The sequence below is a fragment of the Penaeus vannamei genome, chromosome 15 (assembly GCF_042767895.1).
Source record: "Penaeus vannamei isolate JL-2024 chromosome 15, ASM4276789v1, whole genome shotgun sequence".
Taxonomy (NCBI): Eukaryota; Metazoa; Arthropoda; class Malacostraca; order Decapoda; family Penaeidae; genus Penaeus; species Penaeus vannamei.
In genome coordinates this window covers 43,044,852-43,059,052 of record NC_091563.1, presented here as the reverse complement: position 1 = coordinate 43,059,052, position 14,201 = coordinate 43,044,852, and the positions used below count along the sequence as shown (strand labels likewise).

The 14,201-nt window shown below is 37.8% G+C and overlaps 1 protein-coding gene across 7 annotated transcripts in view; it reads left to right on the top strand.

Annotated features, from left to right (window-relative positions):
- LOC113817033 (next to BRCA1 gene 1 protein) overlaps positions 1-14,201 on the top strand; it is a 23,968-nt gene extending 9,767 nt beyond the window's left edge. The window contains exons 5-18 of one of the 7 annotated variants that reach the window (XM_070130864.1): positions 2,122-2,507; positions 4,209-4,332; positions 4,508-4,730; positions 5,930-6,161; positions 6,275-6,499; positions 6,903-7,044; positions 7,331-7,470; positions 8,131-8,370; positions 8,730-8,891; positions 9,083-9,344; positions 9,464-9,930; positions 10,086-10,271; positions 10,521-10,655; positions 11,955-14,201. In XM_070130864.1, coding sequence (XP_069986965.1) covers positions 2,122-2,507; positions 4,209-4,332; positions 4,508-4,730; positions 5,930-6,161; positions 6,275-6,499; positions 6,903-7,044; positions 7,331-7,470; positions 8,131-8,370; positions 8,730-8,891; positions 9,083-9,344; positions 9,464-9,930; positions 10,086-10,271; positions 10,521-10,655; positions 11,955-12,101 — 3,071 coding nt within the window. In that variant the 3' untranslated portion in view covers positions 12,102-14,201. Of the gene's footprint in view, positions 1-2,106; positions 2,508-4,208; positions 4,333-4,507; positions 4,731-5,926; positions 6,162-6,274; positions 6,500-6,902; positions 7,045-7,330; positions 7,471-8,130; positions 8,371-8,729; positions 8,892-9,082; positions 9,345-9,463; positions 9,931-10,085; positions 10,272-10,520; positions 10,656-11,954 lie in introns of all 7 variants that reach the window. The other 6 variants (XM_070130862.1, XM_070130865.1, XM_070130861.1 and 3 more) reach the window with 6 other exon arrangements.

Genomic DNA, 14,201 nt, shown 5'->3' with positions numbered 1-14,201 from the left:
TATGTCATTTGTTATCCTTGATTTTAGCATGTGATTCCTACTCCACTAATTCCTCCTTTGGAAGTGGCATTGCGAGAGTTTGAAAGTTAATCCACTGGCCATGGATGTATGTACTGTCTGCTGTAGGTTTTAGTGGCTTTTGTTGGCCCGATGGTTCCACAAGTCCTCAGCCACCAGGGAGCCAATTAGTAGGCCCTTGTGACCTTGCCTCATTTCCCTATTCCTTGACTTTGCTTTTCTTTCTTTTTCCCTAATGCTGTTGATATTGATGCTGATATTATCATTACTGACATACTACTAATGTTAAATTTTATTAAATAATGCAAAAGATTTGTTTTAAAAGAATCAAGGAAAAGGGTAAATAGTTGATAGGTGAGACTAACTTTTTGGTGACATCACTTGTGGAACCATCTCTGTGTAACACTATTATTATATAAAAAATGGAGTGGATATAGCGTAGAGTCTTGTCGTGTGCAGCTAGTGGGTTTAGAAATGAGAAGTTAGTCAATTAAGTGGTAAATTCTTAGTCATGGATCACAGTGGGTAGACACACTATAGTTGAAAATATAAGAATTGGGCCTTACATATATATAAAGTTTGCCCGTTTGCAAGCATTTACACACCTTGCCTCACTAATATACAAAACAGATGAACACCATGATGGGCGTGTTTATTCATCTCCAGATATACTCATGAGGCAAATTAACACACCACTCTCGATATTCATCTGTTTTCTACATCCTTAAAGTGAAGCGTGTAGACAATGCGCATATAGGGTCAAACTGGTCTTGGTTTATGCAGACTTGGGAGCTGTACATTTAGGTCTGCAGACAGACCTTCAATCAAGGTTGCATAGAGTCATAGATTACTTGTACATCTTTTTCTCATTCCTTTGGCCCTAGAGTTTAAACTAAAGCTATAATCACTGCTATAGATATATGATGCGTATTGCCAAAGGAGCACAGCACTTGTTAATGTCAGTAATTAGTTGTTTTAGTTTGGTCTCAATAAATGCTGAATTTGTCCATGATATCTCGTTTCTTCTGTTATTTTTTACTGTAGATATTGTATGAAGTTATTACTCAGTACAACTATTTACACAGTTTATTTATGACGGACACATCTTGTTCAGTTCAGATATATTACCTGATTCTTCATGATAATGTGTAAAATGCACAATATATCAGGCTAGTTAGCTAGAACATAGAACTGAGTTCAAGGTCAGCCTTGTCTAAATTCAAATCCTTCAACTATATATTTGATCATCTAATAGTTATGGTAGTGGAGTAAGGAGATATATTACAAAATCAGATATGTTCAGGGTGCTTTCAGGAGTTGCTGTAGTATTTCAGCTTAATTTTACTACCATTTGAGTTTGATTGCATGTTGTTCTGTGCATGAAACTGCAAGCGCCTTTTAGTTTCCCCAATATAAGAATATGATAGCTGATTCACAAGAAAATCACTGAGGCATTAATACAATTTATTTTTTTCTTATTGGTAGATTATTTCATATCATTGCTGTTTCGTGGGAATCATAATTTGCAGATCAAGTGGTCATGTTTGTATAGTTACCATGTCCAGGTTGGGAACATAAAGCTTGCTTAGTTCCTTTTATGTTGGATTTTTGCTAAAGGTGATTGGATATATTTCAGAAAAAAGGTCATCATTGGATGTCCTTCTTATTTGTGATAAGCACCAAAAGAGAAAATGCTAGAAAATGCAAGCAAAGATTGGTAGAGTTCAAATAGATTTCATTTACTTTTTTTGTGATGCTTGTTTGTGTAATTTCCCGTTATGCAAACATCATAATATTCTTATCCAAAAGTTCACCCCATTTACGTGAAATTGTGCTTGCATCTTGAGTAAACAAAGTTTGTAGGAATTTTTCAGAAGAATTTCAATATTACTTTGGCTGTCAGAGTGGGCTTTTATTAATTACAGGCTTGTAGATGAATGGAAACAGGAATGATATGATGTAATTAACAAAAAGCAAAATTTCCTGGGATTTGATTCTCCGTTTTTGTGTTTGGACACCCCAAAACTTTTCGAAAGTCCCAGCTCTCCTTTGTTTGGCATTCAGTGAAGCAAAGCTAATTATGATCAGTATCTGTGCCCGTAGGTCCAATCCCAGGTCATGTCCAGGGTATGTGGGGTTATGACTGTGATGAGGCCTTGGAGTGTGATAAGCCTCATCACACCACCACAACAGCCACTACCACAACCACAACAACCACTACCACGGCCATGTCCGCACCCCGCACTGACTGCAAGAAGGGCCCGCCAGTCCGATCTCTCCGCAACTCTCCTCCCAATTTGCTATTCAAGTTTGAGGCACCCTCTCCTAACATTAAGAGTGAGCCCCCACACTCCGCCACCACCAGTCAGGCTGTCTTTGGTGCAGGTACTGGTGGATCTGCTGGTGGTGGAGCAAGGTCCAAAGTGCCACAGGAGGCGACACAGCGGCCCGAACAGCCACCTGCTTGGTTCACCACCTACATGGAGAAGGTGAGTGTCCTTTTTTTTCTATCTTTCTTTCTTTCTTTCTTTCCTTCTTTCCTCTTTTTCTTCTTTCCTTCTTTCTTCTGAGAGTGGAATGAAAGGAGACAAATGTAGTATATATAATCACTTAGTTTAATACTAATTAACCCAGTGCCTCCAGTACTTTTAAAATGCTGTAAAGTCTAAGCTCCAAAGCTGCATGCACATGTGACATTGTATGTCACCTGCAGGCAAAAGGCACATATCATTCCATATAAAGGTGCAGTTCAACTGGCCTCGTATACACGCAGGTTTGGCCGTAAATGCGGCTATCTGGGGCAAATCATGTCACTTTGGTGCAAAATCTGGGGGCAGAGGGGAGCCAGCGATTACCTGACCTAGAGTGCTCTTTCCTGCATGTGTTTCCCAGCTTTCCAGGGTGCAATTGAAGATTATTGTATGGAATTCACTTTAAAGAAATTATTAGAGATTTTCTATAAAACACTCACTTTGATGGCCCTCCAGACTAGCATTAATAATTTTGAATCAGTAAATTAGATTCTGTTCCTTCTTTAACAAATACACCATGAAACACAAAACTACAATGAAAACGGAAACAAACCCTTGTGCTCTATTTTGCTCAAACGAGAAGTAATATGCATGGTGTTATTGAAGCAAGAGCCATGTGTGGTGTGTTATGGTAGGGTTTTTTGCAGTTGAAACTATATTTGATTAGGCACTTGGACACAAGTCAGGTCATAGACGAAGACATGCCAGTTGAACCACACCTTAATTCTCAACAAAGTCCAGGTATGAAGCTTTATTAAAAACATTAATGAAACAGTGTGACCTTCATGTCAGCTTCTGGCCTAAATTCCCACAGGAGCAGTGGTTCCAAAGCTTCATAGTATATTCTTTACCTCTAAACTGTGCTAGACATCTTAGGATGATATGAGAGTGACTGCACCAGACATATTAAGACAACAGCTGCTCTGAGTTGCATTTCAAACTTTTCTGCCATCCCTCTCTTGCTCACATCATCCCAATTATCATTTGAGCTCCCCCTGTTCCAGCTGCATCCACCTCCAGTATACATGATGCAGTACAGACCCGCAAACACACACACATACACACTCACACACTCTCTCTCTCTCTCTCTCTCTCTCTCTCTCTCTCTCTCTCTCTCTCTCTCTCTCTCTCTCTCTCTCTCTCTCTCTCTCTCTCTCTCTCTCTCTCTCTCTCTCTCTCTCTCTCGCTTTCTCTCTCTTTGTAGGGGGGGTCTGCATGAAAGTATGGAGTCACCAGGGTGCATAGTCTGCAAGATAAAGTGGTAAACTGTGATCCATCTTACATAATAATGGCAATACATATATGTCCCAGACAAGATGGCAACTCTTACCATGGCGTGACATACATGCCATCCAGAGCAGGAGGGTTAAGATGTCCAGATTGTGACATCATTGCTGTATGTGGATGAAGAATCACTAGAATTATTGGAATGTTTATCTTCACAAGATACCTCCATTATTCATATGAAATATGTTTTATAGGTAATGAGGGATTAGTATTAGTTTATCTGGTCATTTAATATACAATCCAACAATGCACAAGGAACCAGTTGATCAGTTGTTTTACTTGTTCCTTGATAATCATTTGTCATCGAGTGTCTTCAAGATTTGGACATTCTGTATTGGTAAGGCATAAATCCAGAGTCACTTTCTGTTCTAGTTCCGCAAAGAGATCTCTGAGGAAGTGAGTGAGTGCGTGATGGAGAAGGTCTCGGGCATGATCAAGGAGATGAAGTTTCCCTCAACACCAGGGTCCGAGACAGAAGTCGAACATCAGGTTGCAAGTAAGTGTTTTGCTTTGTGGTTATAGGAGATGAGTAGATGACTTCTGTGGTTGGTGTAGATTTCTGTTTTAGGAGTTGAGTAGATGACTTCTGTGGTTGGTGTAGATTTCTGTTTAGGCAATATTTATTATATGCTTGTGAAATGATTTTTCTTCTGTCTCTGCCATCATTACAGAAGGGAATGCAAAGCTACAAAATGAAGCTGCCAGTAAGAACCCGCAGAAAGCCAAGGCATGCCAGCGCGCACGGGATGGAAAGAACGAAGAGATCAAAGGCAAGAAGAAAAAGGTGAAGGCTGGAGAAAATGACGTGGGTGCAAAGCGCAAGAAGTTGGCCAAAGAAGAAGAGAGGCTCATGAAGAAGCAGGAGAAAATGGAAAAGAAGAAACTGATGTGCAAGTAAGTTGTTCTGAGATTTGTGAATAGTTCTGGTCCTCTAATGGGTGGCTCGGCCTTCAAGTGTCGAGTGGAAACAGTAGTTCCTTGAGCATGGGAGGATACTTTGCAGTTAGTCATAATAGATGTAGGAATAGACTGCCAAGTTCCTATAAGATAAGAACAAAAAGGTAAGTTGGATATTGTGGAATTGCTAATAATAATAAGTGGTTTCCTCTTGCTCTCTTTCCTGCCACTTTTTTTTTCCAATTTAAATGGATTTCTAAGTTCACTCGGTAAAGATTGTTAATCCATGTGTGATTGAGGCTTTATATTATGATGATTGTATCATAAAGGATGTAAAAGTTACATATACATAAACACCGTCTCTCCTGATAAACATGGAAAGAAAGAGAACTGGGAAGAGACCAGCATATAGTTTAATGTTGACAACTCACCATTTCGCAATATTTTGATAATTATTATATGCTTCTCCTATGATAATTATAAAGCTGGTCATTATATACTCTTGATTTTTAGTGTTGGATGCTTTCATTTCATTGCTCCAGAAAATACTTGTTTGTTAGGCATAAGTATAGACAGTGATATTGTGTTTGAGAATTAAATTTTCATAATACTTGTACTTCCAGGTGAGTCCTACAGGTTTTGATTATTCTTAGAGTGATTAGCAACAACAATAGATAAAAGCATCGTTTGTATTTTGCCTCAGTGTGCTTCTTTATGGCAAGAGTAAGAATACGAAAGTTATTCTCCTTCTTCCAAGCATGGAAGCATGAAGATTTAACCTTCTATTCATTTATTTGATTTTTTTTTTTTTTTTTTAATGATATTAAAATTGTTTTAAGAAATATTTCTGCTGCAGTTAGTTTTAACATTCTTTGCCACTTCTTGTTTTCTTAAGACTATTCCATTCTGCCTGATTTCAGAGATGAAATACATTTTACTCTTTCAAAAACTATTGAGAAATGTGAGGTGTGCTTGAATGCTATTTTGTATTGGAAGCAAGAAAGTCTACTGCACCTGATTCTAGTGCCTGCCTAGTGTAATTTTTATTATTATATTTATTTATTATTATTGTTTTTTTATAAGGATGAGGAAGAAGGAAGTGGGAGAAAAAATAGGTAGGTAGATGTTCTTAGTCTGTTCTGTTAGTTTAGGAGAATTGTTAGAGATTTTAAGAATGTTTTAATAACCATTAGCAGATATGTTGATGAGATGGACAAAGCCAGTCGCACTCAGGAGAAGGTTTTGGCAAAAATGGAAGGCCTGCGCAAGAAACAGTCCTGCTCCCCAGAGGAACTCAACAAGCTCAGAAAAATGGTCGACAAGCAGCACAGGGTTATCACAGCTGAGCAGCGACAGCAACGCAGAAATGACCGAAAAGCAGGAAACCAGAAGGCAGGCAAATCAAAGAAATTCAATATCGACAACAAGGTAAGCCAAGCACCATCTCAGGAGTTCCACCAGTTCAAAAATGTTTGCTCAGAAACTAAAGAAAGGAAAGAGCATGATCTAAATAAGGAATAATTAAATTTGTTTTCTCTTAGGGATTCCCTGTAGATGCATCACTGTTGCATGCTGCCCTACAGGAGCTGGAAGCCTTGGCCGAAGACTCGCCCAATGAGGGCACAGCTGGCATCAGCACAAGGGGTTATGATGCCCTCTACCTCCATGATGTAACCTATCCTGATGGCTCCGAGGTGGCTCCAGGGACAGAATTTGTGAAGACATGGAGGGTCGCTAATACTGGTGTAGAGCCTTGGAATGAGAAGGTGAGGTTCCATTACTCCTTTTGTAGATAATGGAAATTATGACAAGAAAGATGGCCACCTTTGTCTTGTTCTTTTTGGTGTGTAAAGAGTGGATGAAGCTAAAAGTTAATAATCACTGGATTATATAGGTCTGTTTTACTACATTTTAACTGTTATGCAGTTTTTAGCTCTCTCATATTTCTTAATTTACCTCTATTTTCTTTCTCTTTTGTCTCATTTGTCCACCTTATTTACCTATAATCTCTGTCCTTGCTGCTGGTGACTGCTATTGATGTCATAACTAAAGGATATCTGCGTGATGCAGGGCAGAATCATAAATATCAATGTGGTATGTCTAAAAGTCTTAGCATTAAGGGGTTCAGAATATTCTAGTAATTATTCATGCTTTATGTTCCATATCAAGACAACCCTGTGCAAGTGGAGCCAGGTGCGATTCCGTGGTTCTCCTGCTGGCTGGAAACTGAAGCCGTCCTCAAAGAAGGTGGTGTGCCCTCCCTTGGAACCTGGCCAGGAAGGAGACATATCCATCACCTTCACAGCACCAAGTAAGTGTTTTCTTTTTGATATTTTGTATTTGGTGAGTGGTTTTAGGGTTGAGTCGATTGGAGTATGTGGTTTCAAGTTATAGATGTTATTATATTTTGAAAATGAGTCATAGTTGTTTTGGATGTGTAGATCTTTGTGTCCAAGCAGTATCTTAAGGGTAGAATGTAAATGACATAGAGTTGTAAATATCCAATTGAATTTGTTTGATTGTTCTCAATATGCTGATTTAAATCTACTATTTAAGAACATCCTTTTTATACTAATAATATTTACTTGCAACAATAGGTGAGCCAGGTTGGTATGCCACTCATTGGAGGTTCTGTCAGCGAGGTCGTGTGTTTGGGAACCAGATGTGGTGCGCTATTTACGTGGCGGATAGAAATGTGCGTGAGAAGCTGGAGCCAGTTCAGGGTGAAGATGTTGCAGTAAGTGCAATCAGGTTCTGATGTTGGTTAGATTTTTTCCTCTCGTCCATTTTTATACGTTATCATCATCATTACTGAGCGAGCAAGAGTGACTGGGTGCTCACTTGGTCTTATTTACAAGTTTTATTCTGAATAGGGGTAGTTTTACTAGCCTCTCACAGTCCCTTGATTTCAATCCTCGATCATGCCCTATTATAAAGATAAGATCTATGTATGTCAATGACAATATGTATGGGTAACAGTAATAACAAAATATATAACCAAGGTATGATTATGATGATCATAAGAAATATATACTTCAGTTCTCTATAGATATTAATATTATTACTTACTACAGTGCCCATGACATAGAACATGCCCCATGACTTGTCTATTTGTTTGTTAAGTAGGACCTGGGAATACTTGTTTTTCAGTCCCTATGACCATCATCATCATCATTATTGCTGTTATTACTATTATTGTCATTGCAAATTTATTATTATCAGCATTATCAATCATCATTGGTAATGTTATTAAATTTATTTTAATATTATTGTACTCTGCAGAAGGATATAGATATTGCTCCATATGATACCTTTCACGTATGCTTTGTTGCTTTGGAAATGTGACTCAGGAAATGACTTCAATTATGTGCAAAAACACACTCTCTCTCCCTGCCAGTCTGCTGTGAGGCTCATGCTTTCGGTATCTCCAAAACAATGTCTGTCGAAGGGCAGTGCTGTGAGTGAGGAGACTGTCTGTGATAAGGAGGAAGAAGAGGAGGAGGAGGAGGAAGAGGAAGAAGAGGAGGAAGAAGGGGCCAAGGCACTAAGGAGTAGCCAGATCAAGGGCGACCTCGAGGGTGGCATTGTAGAGAACTACTATGATGCGGAGGATCCCTTTGAGAAGGAGCTGAGAAAGGTAGAGCTTGCCTGAGGTCTTACTTTTCATTGTGGCTTTGTAGTTGCTCATTCCTGTAGCTTGCAGGTTGTGTTTCTCTCTCTCTCTCTCTCTCTCTCTCTCTCTCTCTCTCTCTCTCTCTCTCTCTCTCTCTCTCTCTCTCTCTCTCTCTCTCTCTCTCTCTCTCTCTCTCTGTCTCTCTCTCTCTCTCTCTCCCTCTCCCCCCCCCCCACTTTCCCCTTCCTTTCTTTCTGCCCTCCTTCCTCTGTCCCTCTTTTTCTTTTCTTTGTATTCTCAATTTCTTTCATAATGATAATGTATCTTAAAACTTCTTACAATTATGCGTACAGGAATGTCAGAAAGATGCTACTATTTTTCAGAATCTAAAGAGCTTGAGCCTTTGCACCAGTGTGAAAACTGAAGGTACTGAAGTACGACGGACAGAGCGGGATCTCATCTCCTTTGAGGAAGAGGCAGAAGTGGTCTCATCAGGAACCACGACTCCAGAGATGATCCAGGATATTCCTCAGACACATGCTGTGGTTAGTAACTTTTGCCCATGTTAAAGAAAAGGGTCTTCTATTTTTGTGCAGTGAATGGAAATGCAAAAGCAGAAGGTCCCATTTTGTTCTTGAACCGTTCTGATAACTTTATAGCCATGATTATTGATTATTGATTAGGTTCTCATGTGTCTTCATTTTTCCTTATTCACAAAATGGCTTTTGCATTGAAGGTGCCGCTGAAGGAAATGGCCAAAGAATCTGTGGAGTCTCTGAGGGAGTCGATGGTCGGAAAAGAGCAAGAATCAGGAAAGAAGGAATCTTGCAGACCCAAAGTCTTTCAGGCTGACACTCTGAGCATCTCTAGTGGGTCCTTCTCTGAATTAGATTCTGAGGATCAAGCCATATTGAATGAGTCAGACACAGAATACTCGGACAATGAATATTGTCTTGTAAATCTACCCGAGTGCTTCAATGTTCCCTCACCATACAATGGTAAGTGGTTTGAGTAAGATTTGAAGTAGGTTCTTTGTTTCTTGCTGGTGCACTGTTTGTAAAGATCTTATTTTCTATGGCTTTTGGTATGTAAATGATAATTGTTCCATTTTTTGCAGGTCTTGCTGAATCAGTTGTGCAAGATATGCATGAGGTAGACCGACCAGACTCGCCAGATTTCCTAACAGCTGATGAGGATGACCGAACAACTGCCGTAGCCTCTGACTTGCAGGATGACCAGGCTGAATCAGTGGAAGGGTCTGGGGGATCGTCAAATAATTCCACTACTTCTCAGGGAAGCCATTTGTCCACTGTAGTTGAGGTATCTCAAGAAAAGGCCCAGACTCCACCACAGGCAGAATCAGGGAAGAAAATGCCGATGCCAGATCCACCAACAGACACAAAACCCTTCATGGAAGTCCCTGCTGAAGCCTTGAGAGCTAATCTTGCTTACGCAGTTCAGCAGTCATCAGGGAACAGAAGCAGTGAAGAAGGTGAAGAATCCAAGTCCAAAGACGACACTACCTGGTCACTGAGTGCACAGGCTGCCCATAGTGTTGTATGTGAACAGCCATCTTCCACCCAGGTAAGTCACCTGCATGAATCCTGTTTGGTCAGTGTATTAAGTAGGGCAAGGTTAGTTGAGGAAAGGAGCAGAGATCAATATTGAGCAAAACTTAGTAGCTACAGTAAGTAAGAACAAAATTGGTCACTTTATCTCGGCACCAACTTCTCATTCAGCATAAGGATCACAGGCCACTCTCAAGATGTATAGATGGCAAAGCAGCTGCCATTGCTGCTGGAGGGACAGACTTGCCTTTGGATCTTGTTGGTGCACTGCCAGATGAATTGGTCAGCATCATCCCGGAGGATTTGGTGCGTGGGGCATGGAACACTGCCCGCTCCTTCATCACACGAATCAACCAGGTTAGCTGAATGCTGTTGCTTACTGGATTGGTTATTTCAGAGGACTGGTGAAACAGGAAGTTTAGGCAAGACATTGCAATGTGAGGTTGTCAGGCAAGCTGAAGAGTGTAGGTAATGTGTATGGTTTAAGGTGATGATAAAGGTATTGCATTTATTACAGAAGAGTGAAACATCTTTTCTTCTATTCAGATTATCATCCAAAATGCTGTTTTCCATATAGAAAATAAACAGCCAACATTTCTTCCACAGGAAATGCTATCGCCGACTGGAACCGATTCTCCTGATCAAATCTATGCTTCCGAAGAGAGCTCAGCCCCCAAGTCAGAGCCAAAGGAAACAACTCAGAAAGAGGAACCCGTTCAGAAAGAGGAATCTCCCTCTAAGGTAAGAGAGGAGGAGAACAACTAGCTCTTTTTTTTTTTTCTCTCTGTGTAGCTCAATTTACATTGCTACATATTAACAGGGTAATCTTTGAATGAGGTGGAGAACATGCCTCTTCATTAGGGGGCTTTAGGCTAGAGCTTAGATGGAGATGGTTGATGTTGATTGAATTGTTTGTTGACACTGAAGTGCATTATTTGAAATTCAGTTTCATTATCTACCTTGTCATTAAACAAAGTTAGCCTTCTGTTACATTATGAGTGCATAATGGTTATCCACTTTTGTAAAATCCTCAGTTATTTTCATATTTTGATTTCCTTAGGAAGTCCTTTTGCGGTGTGGCTGTCATTTTCAAAGCGTTATATTCATTTCACATTTTCAGGCCAATTAGAGGTGCTGGAAGCTTCTGTATTAAGGCATGTAAAGCTAATGCAATCTTATTATTTGCTCTAAAGATAGTCAAGATGTGCATGATCCTAGTGTTATTTCTCCCTGAGAAACCTGTTATGTTTTGAATGATGTAGATTTGATGTCACAGGAAAGTAGTTAATAAGAACTACCAGTTTCAGGGAATAGTTCACATGGAAATGAACTGACCCTTTCTCCACTGATGTGGCAAAACACCAGAACTGTTCTAGATGTGATGTCGAGAACAGCTCTTAGTTTTACGTTTCAAGTGCATTTCACCATTGTTTACCCCAGGAATTTTTTGACTGCAGACTGCATGTACCTCTGATTTTCCTTTGGATCAAAAAAAGAGAAAGTTTTAGTATAATTTATGAATGTGTATAGTGTGCAGGAGAAATATACACTGGCATTAGCACTGCACATCAATTGCAACTTAAATTTTCCTCAAATTATGAATTATTAAATTGTAAAGGTATCCTTAGGACAGTTTCTTCATTCAATGTGCTTATAAGGAATTTTGACAAAAATATTGCATTCAGGAAGCTCTGATACATTTTTTTACTGATATTATTTATAATTAGCATAAAAGTTCAGTTCGTGATTGATATGGATATACGGGGGTGATTTAGTGTTTTCCAAACTCCTTTTCTAAAACATTTAAGGGTAATTTAGATATCTTCAAGAGATTATGGCACAATTTTGATCCAAAACATTTTCTTTCTCTCTTTCTTTTTCTGTTTTTGTTATTCAGTGTTGAGCAAGTTGAACAAGTTGACCACTAATTTCAGCATTGTATTTTTTGTTTTTTGCATATTTCTGAAAATGTATTTTATTCATTTTTGTTTTATAATGTTATTTTCAACCAAAGTGACTATGCCTCTATTTTACCCCCAGAGACGGACTTCCCCCTTGCCGCCCCCTATGCAGCAGCTGGAAGACATGGGCTTTGGCAACAGAGAAGTGAATCAACGCCTTCTCACAAAGTACAATAATGATGTCTCGTGCGCTGTGGCTGAACTCATAGTTCTCAATTGTCAGTAAACAAAAAATATATAGATAATTTCATCATCGCTTGTTACCTACTGGCTGTCACTCAGATAGATGGATTGTACGTTCATAATTTGTCCTGACTTTGAAGAAAGATGATGTAGTGTTAATTGTGATAGGAATTAAAGAAGTTTAATGTTTAGTCAACAAAAGATTTATACGTTTAGTTATTATGATTGTCGTATTAAATGATAGGCGCGCAGGAATGCTTTCTCGGAAGATTGGAGTTTACACATAATATGGTGGGACCATGCTTGTGTATTTGTGTTTTATGTTACTTATGTGTTAAGTATTTAAAGGGAAATACGTAGAGGGGGGAATGCCAAGAACATTTTATTCTTAAATAAAATGATAATTCGTCCAGCACTTTCTTTTACGTCGTTGGAGTTGCTTTATTGAATAATTCTGAGCTTCTGAAAAAAAATTCAATTGATACTCTTTGCAGTTGCTTTTACGTTAATCCATTATTATTAGTCTTACTAAACACTTGAAATTTTTCACGTCTGCATAAGAGACTCCAGCACAAGGTTTAGTGTTAAAATTTTGTAGCTTTTGAAGCACAACGTAGAGTAATAGGCTGTATGGGAATCATTAATTTGATTGTTAGTATTGATATCATTATTATTACTGCTATTATCATGATTATTATTATTATTATTATTATTATTATTATTATTATTATTATTATTATTATCATCGCCATTATTATTTATTACTATTGCCCATATTAATACTATTGCTATTAGTATTATGGATTTTATTATTATTATTCCTATTATTGCTGCTGTTATCATTTTTTTTATTATAATTGATATTATCATTAATAATATTGTTATTTCTTATATGGCTATTTTGACCTTTATTATTATTATTGTAATTGTAATTGATTGCTGTTATTATTTTTTATTTTATTTTTATTTTTAACATGAATTATTATTGTTGCTGTGATTCTCATTCTTATTCAGTCATTAAGTGAAGTTGTTATTGACATTAATACTATAATGTATATTGGTTATTATGGTGAATTTCATGGAACATTATTGAAATTTAACTTTATGGGCAATGATGAATTTTTGCTGGTTCAGTTAGCATGATGAAGTCCCATTACTTATATTCATGTCATTTTGGAACAATTACTATTGGAAGAAAATAATTTCATCACAAGGATAATTACATTGTTTCTCTGCAGAAATAGAGGGTGATTTGTGCTGTGATTGCTAATGGTAGCTTTCATTCCAATTTTATTACACAAACTAGCTTTTTTGTGATCTTTTTGTATTCCTTTTTTATAGAGTTTGCCGAGGTGGTCTCAGTTCACCTGCAGTGGCAGCATTTTTCTTCTTTTTAGTTTTGGTAGAATGGCTTTATTCTCTTAGGATAGTTTTTTAATGTCTTTTTTTTTTGATAAGCAGTGTTAGTGTTGCTTAATGTTGTTATCTTCCTCTGCAGATTTTTTTTTTTCTCTCTCTCTCTCTCCTTTTTCACTTTTCCTTTTTATATTTATCCTTTACTGTGGCTGCCTCCTTCCTCTTTTAGCTCCATCTCAGTTACAGATTTAAATTATTTAACTACGAACTCACATTAGAGATATCTTTAGCTTTAACGCATATCACTGGAAACCAATAAGGAATGATTTTTATTTATTTTGAATATGTATGCTTTGTAAAATTACCAGTGTAACCTTGTAATCTATCCGCATTTTATAACAATGTCTGTAGCTAAAGAAGTCTTGTCCGTCTTATTCTGTTTACTGAACTGAAAAAGATATAAAAAAATAAACTGCTTAGATCATTTGCAGTGTTTCTAGGTATTACTATTAGTTTTTTTTTTTTTAGCTCTTCAGTCTTACTTCTTACCAGATATTGTGTTGTATGATTCACCGGTGAGAGTGTGGTAAGTATGAATAATAGATTAGTATAATGTGAGACACCTGATTGGTGCCGTAGCAATTATATTATTATGGAACATTATGTCCATGTTTGTATGTGGGTATGTGTACTTTTCAAGGTTCACATACACATAATTGCAGACATATATCCATACTATACATATATATATACACATATATACTATATAATAAAGTATGATGCCATA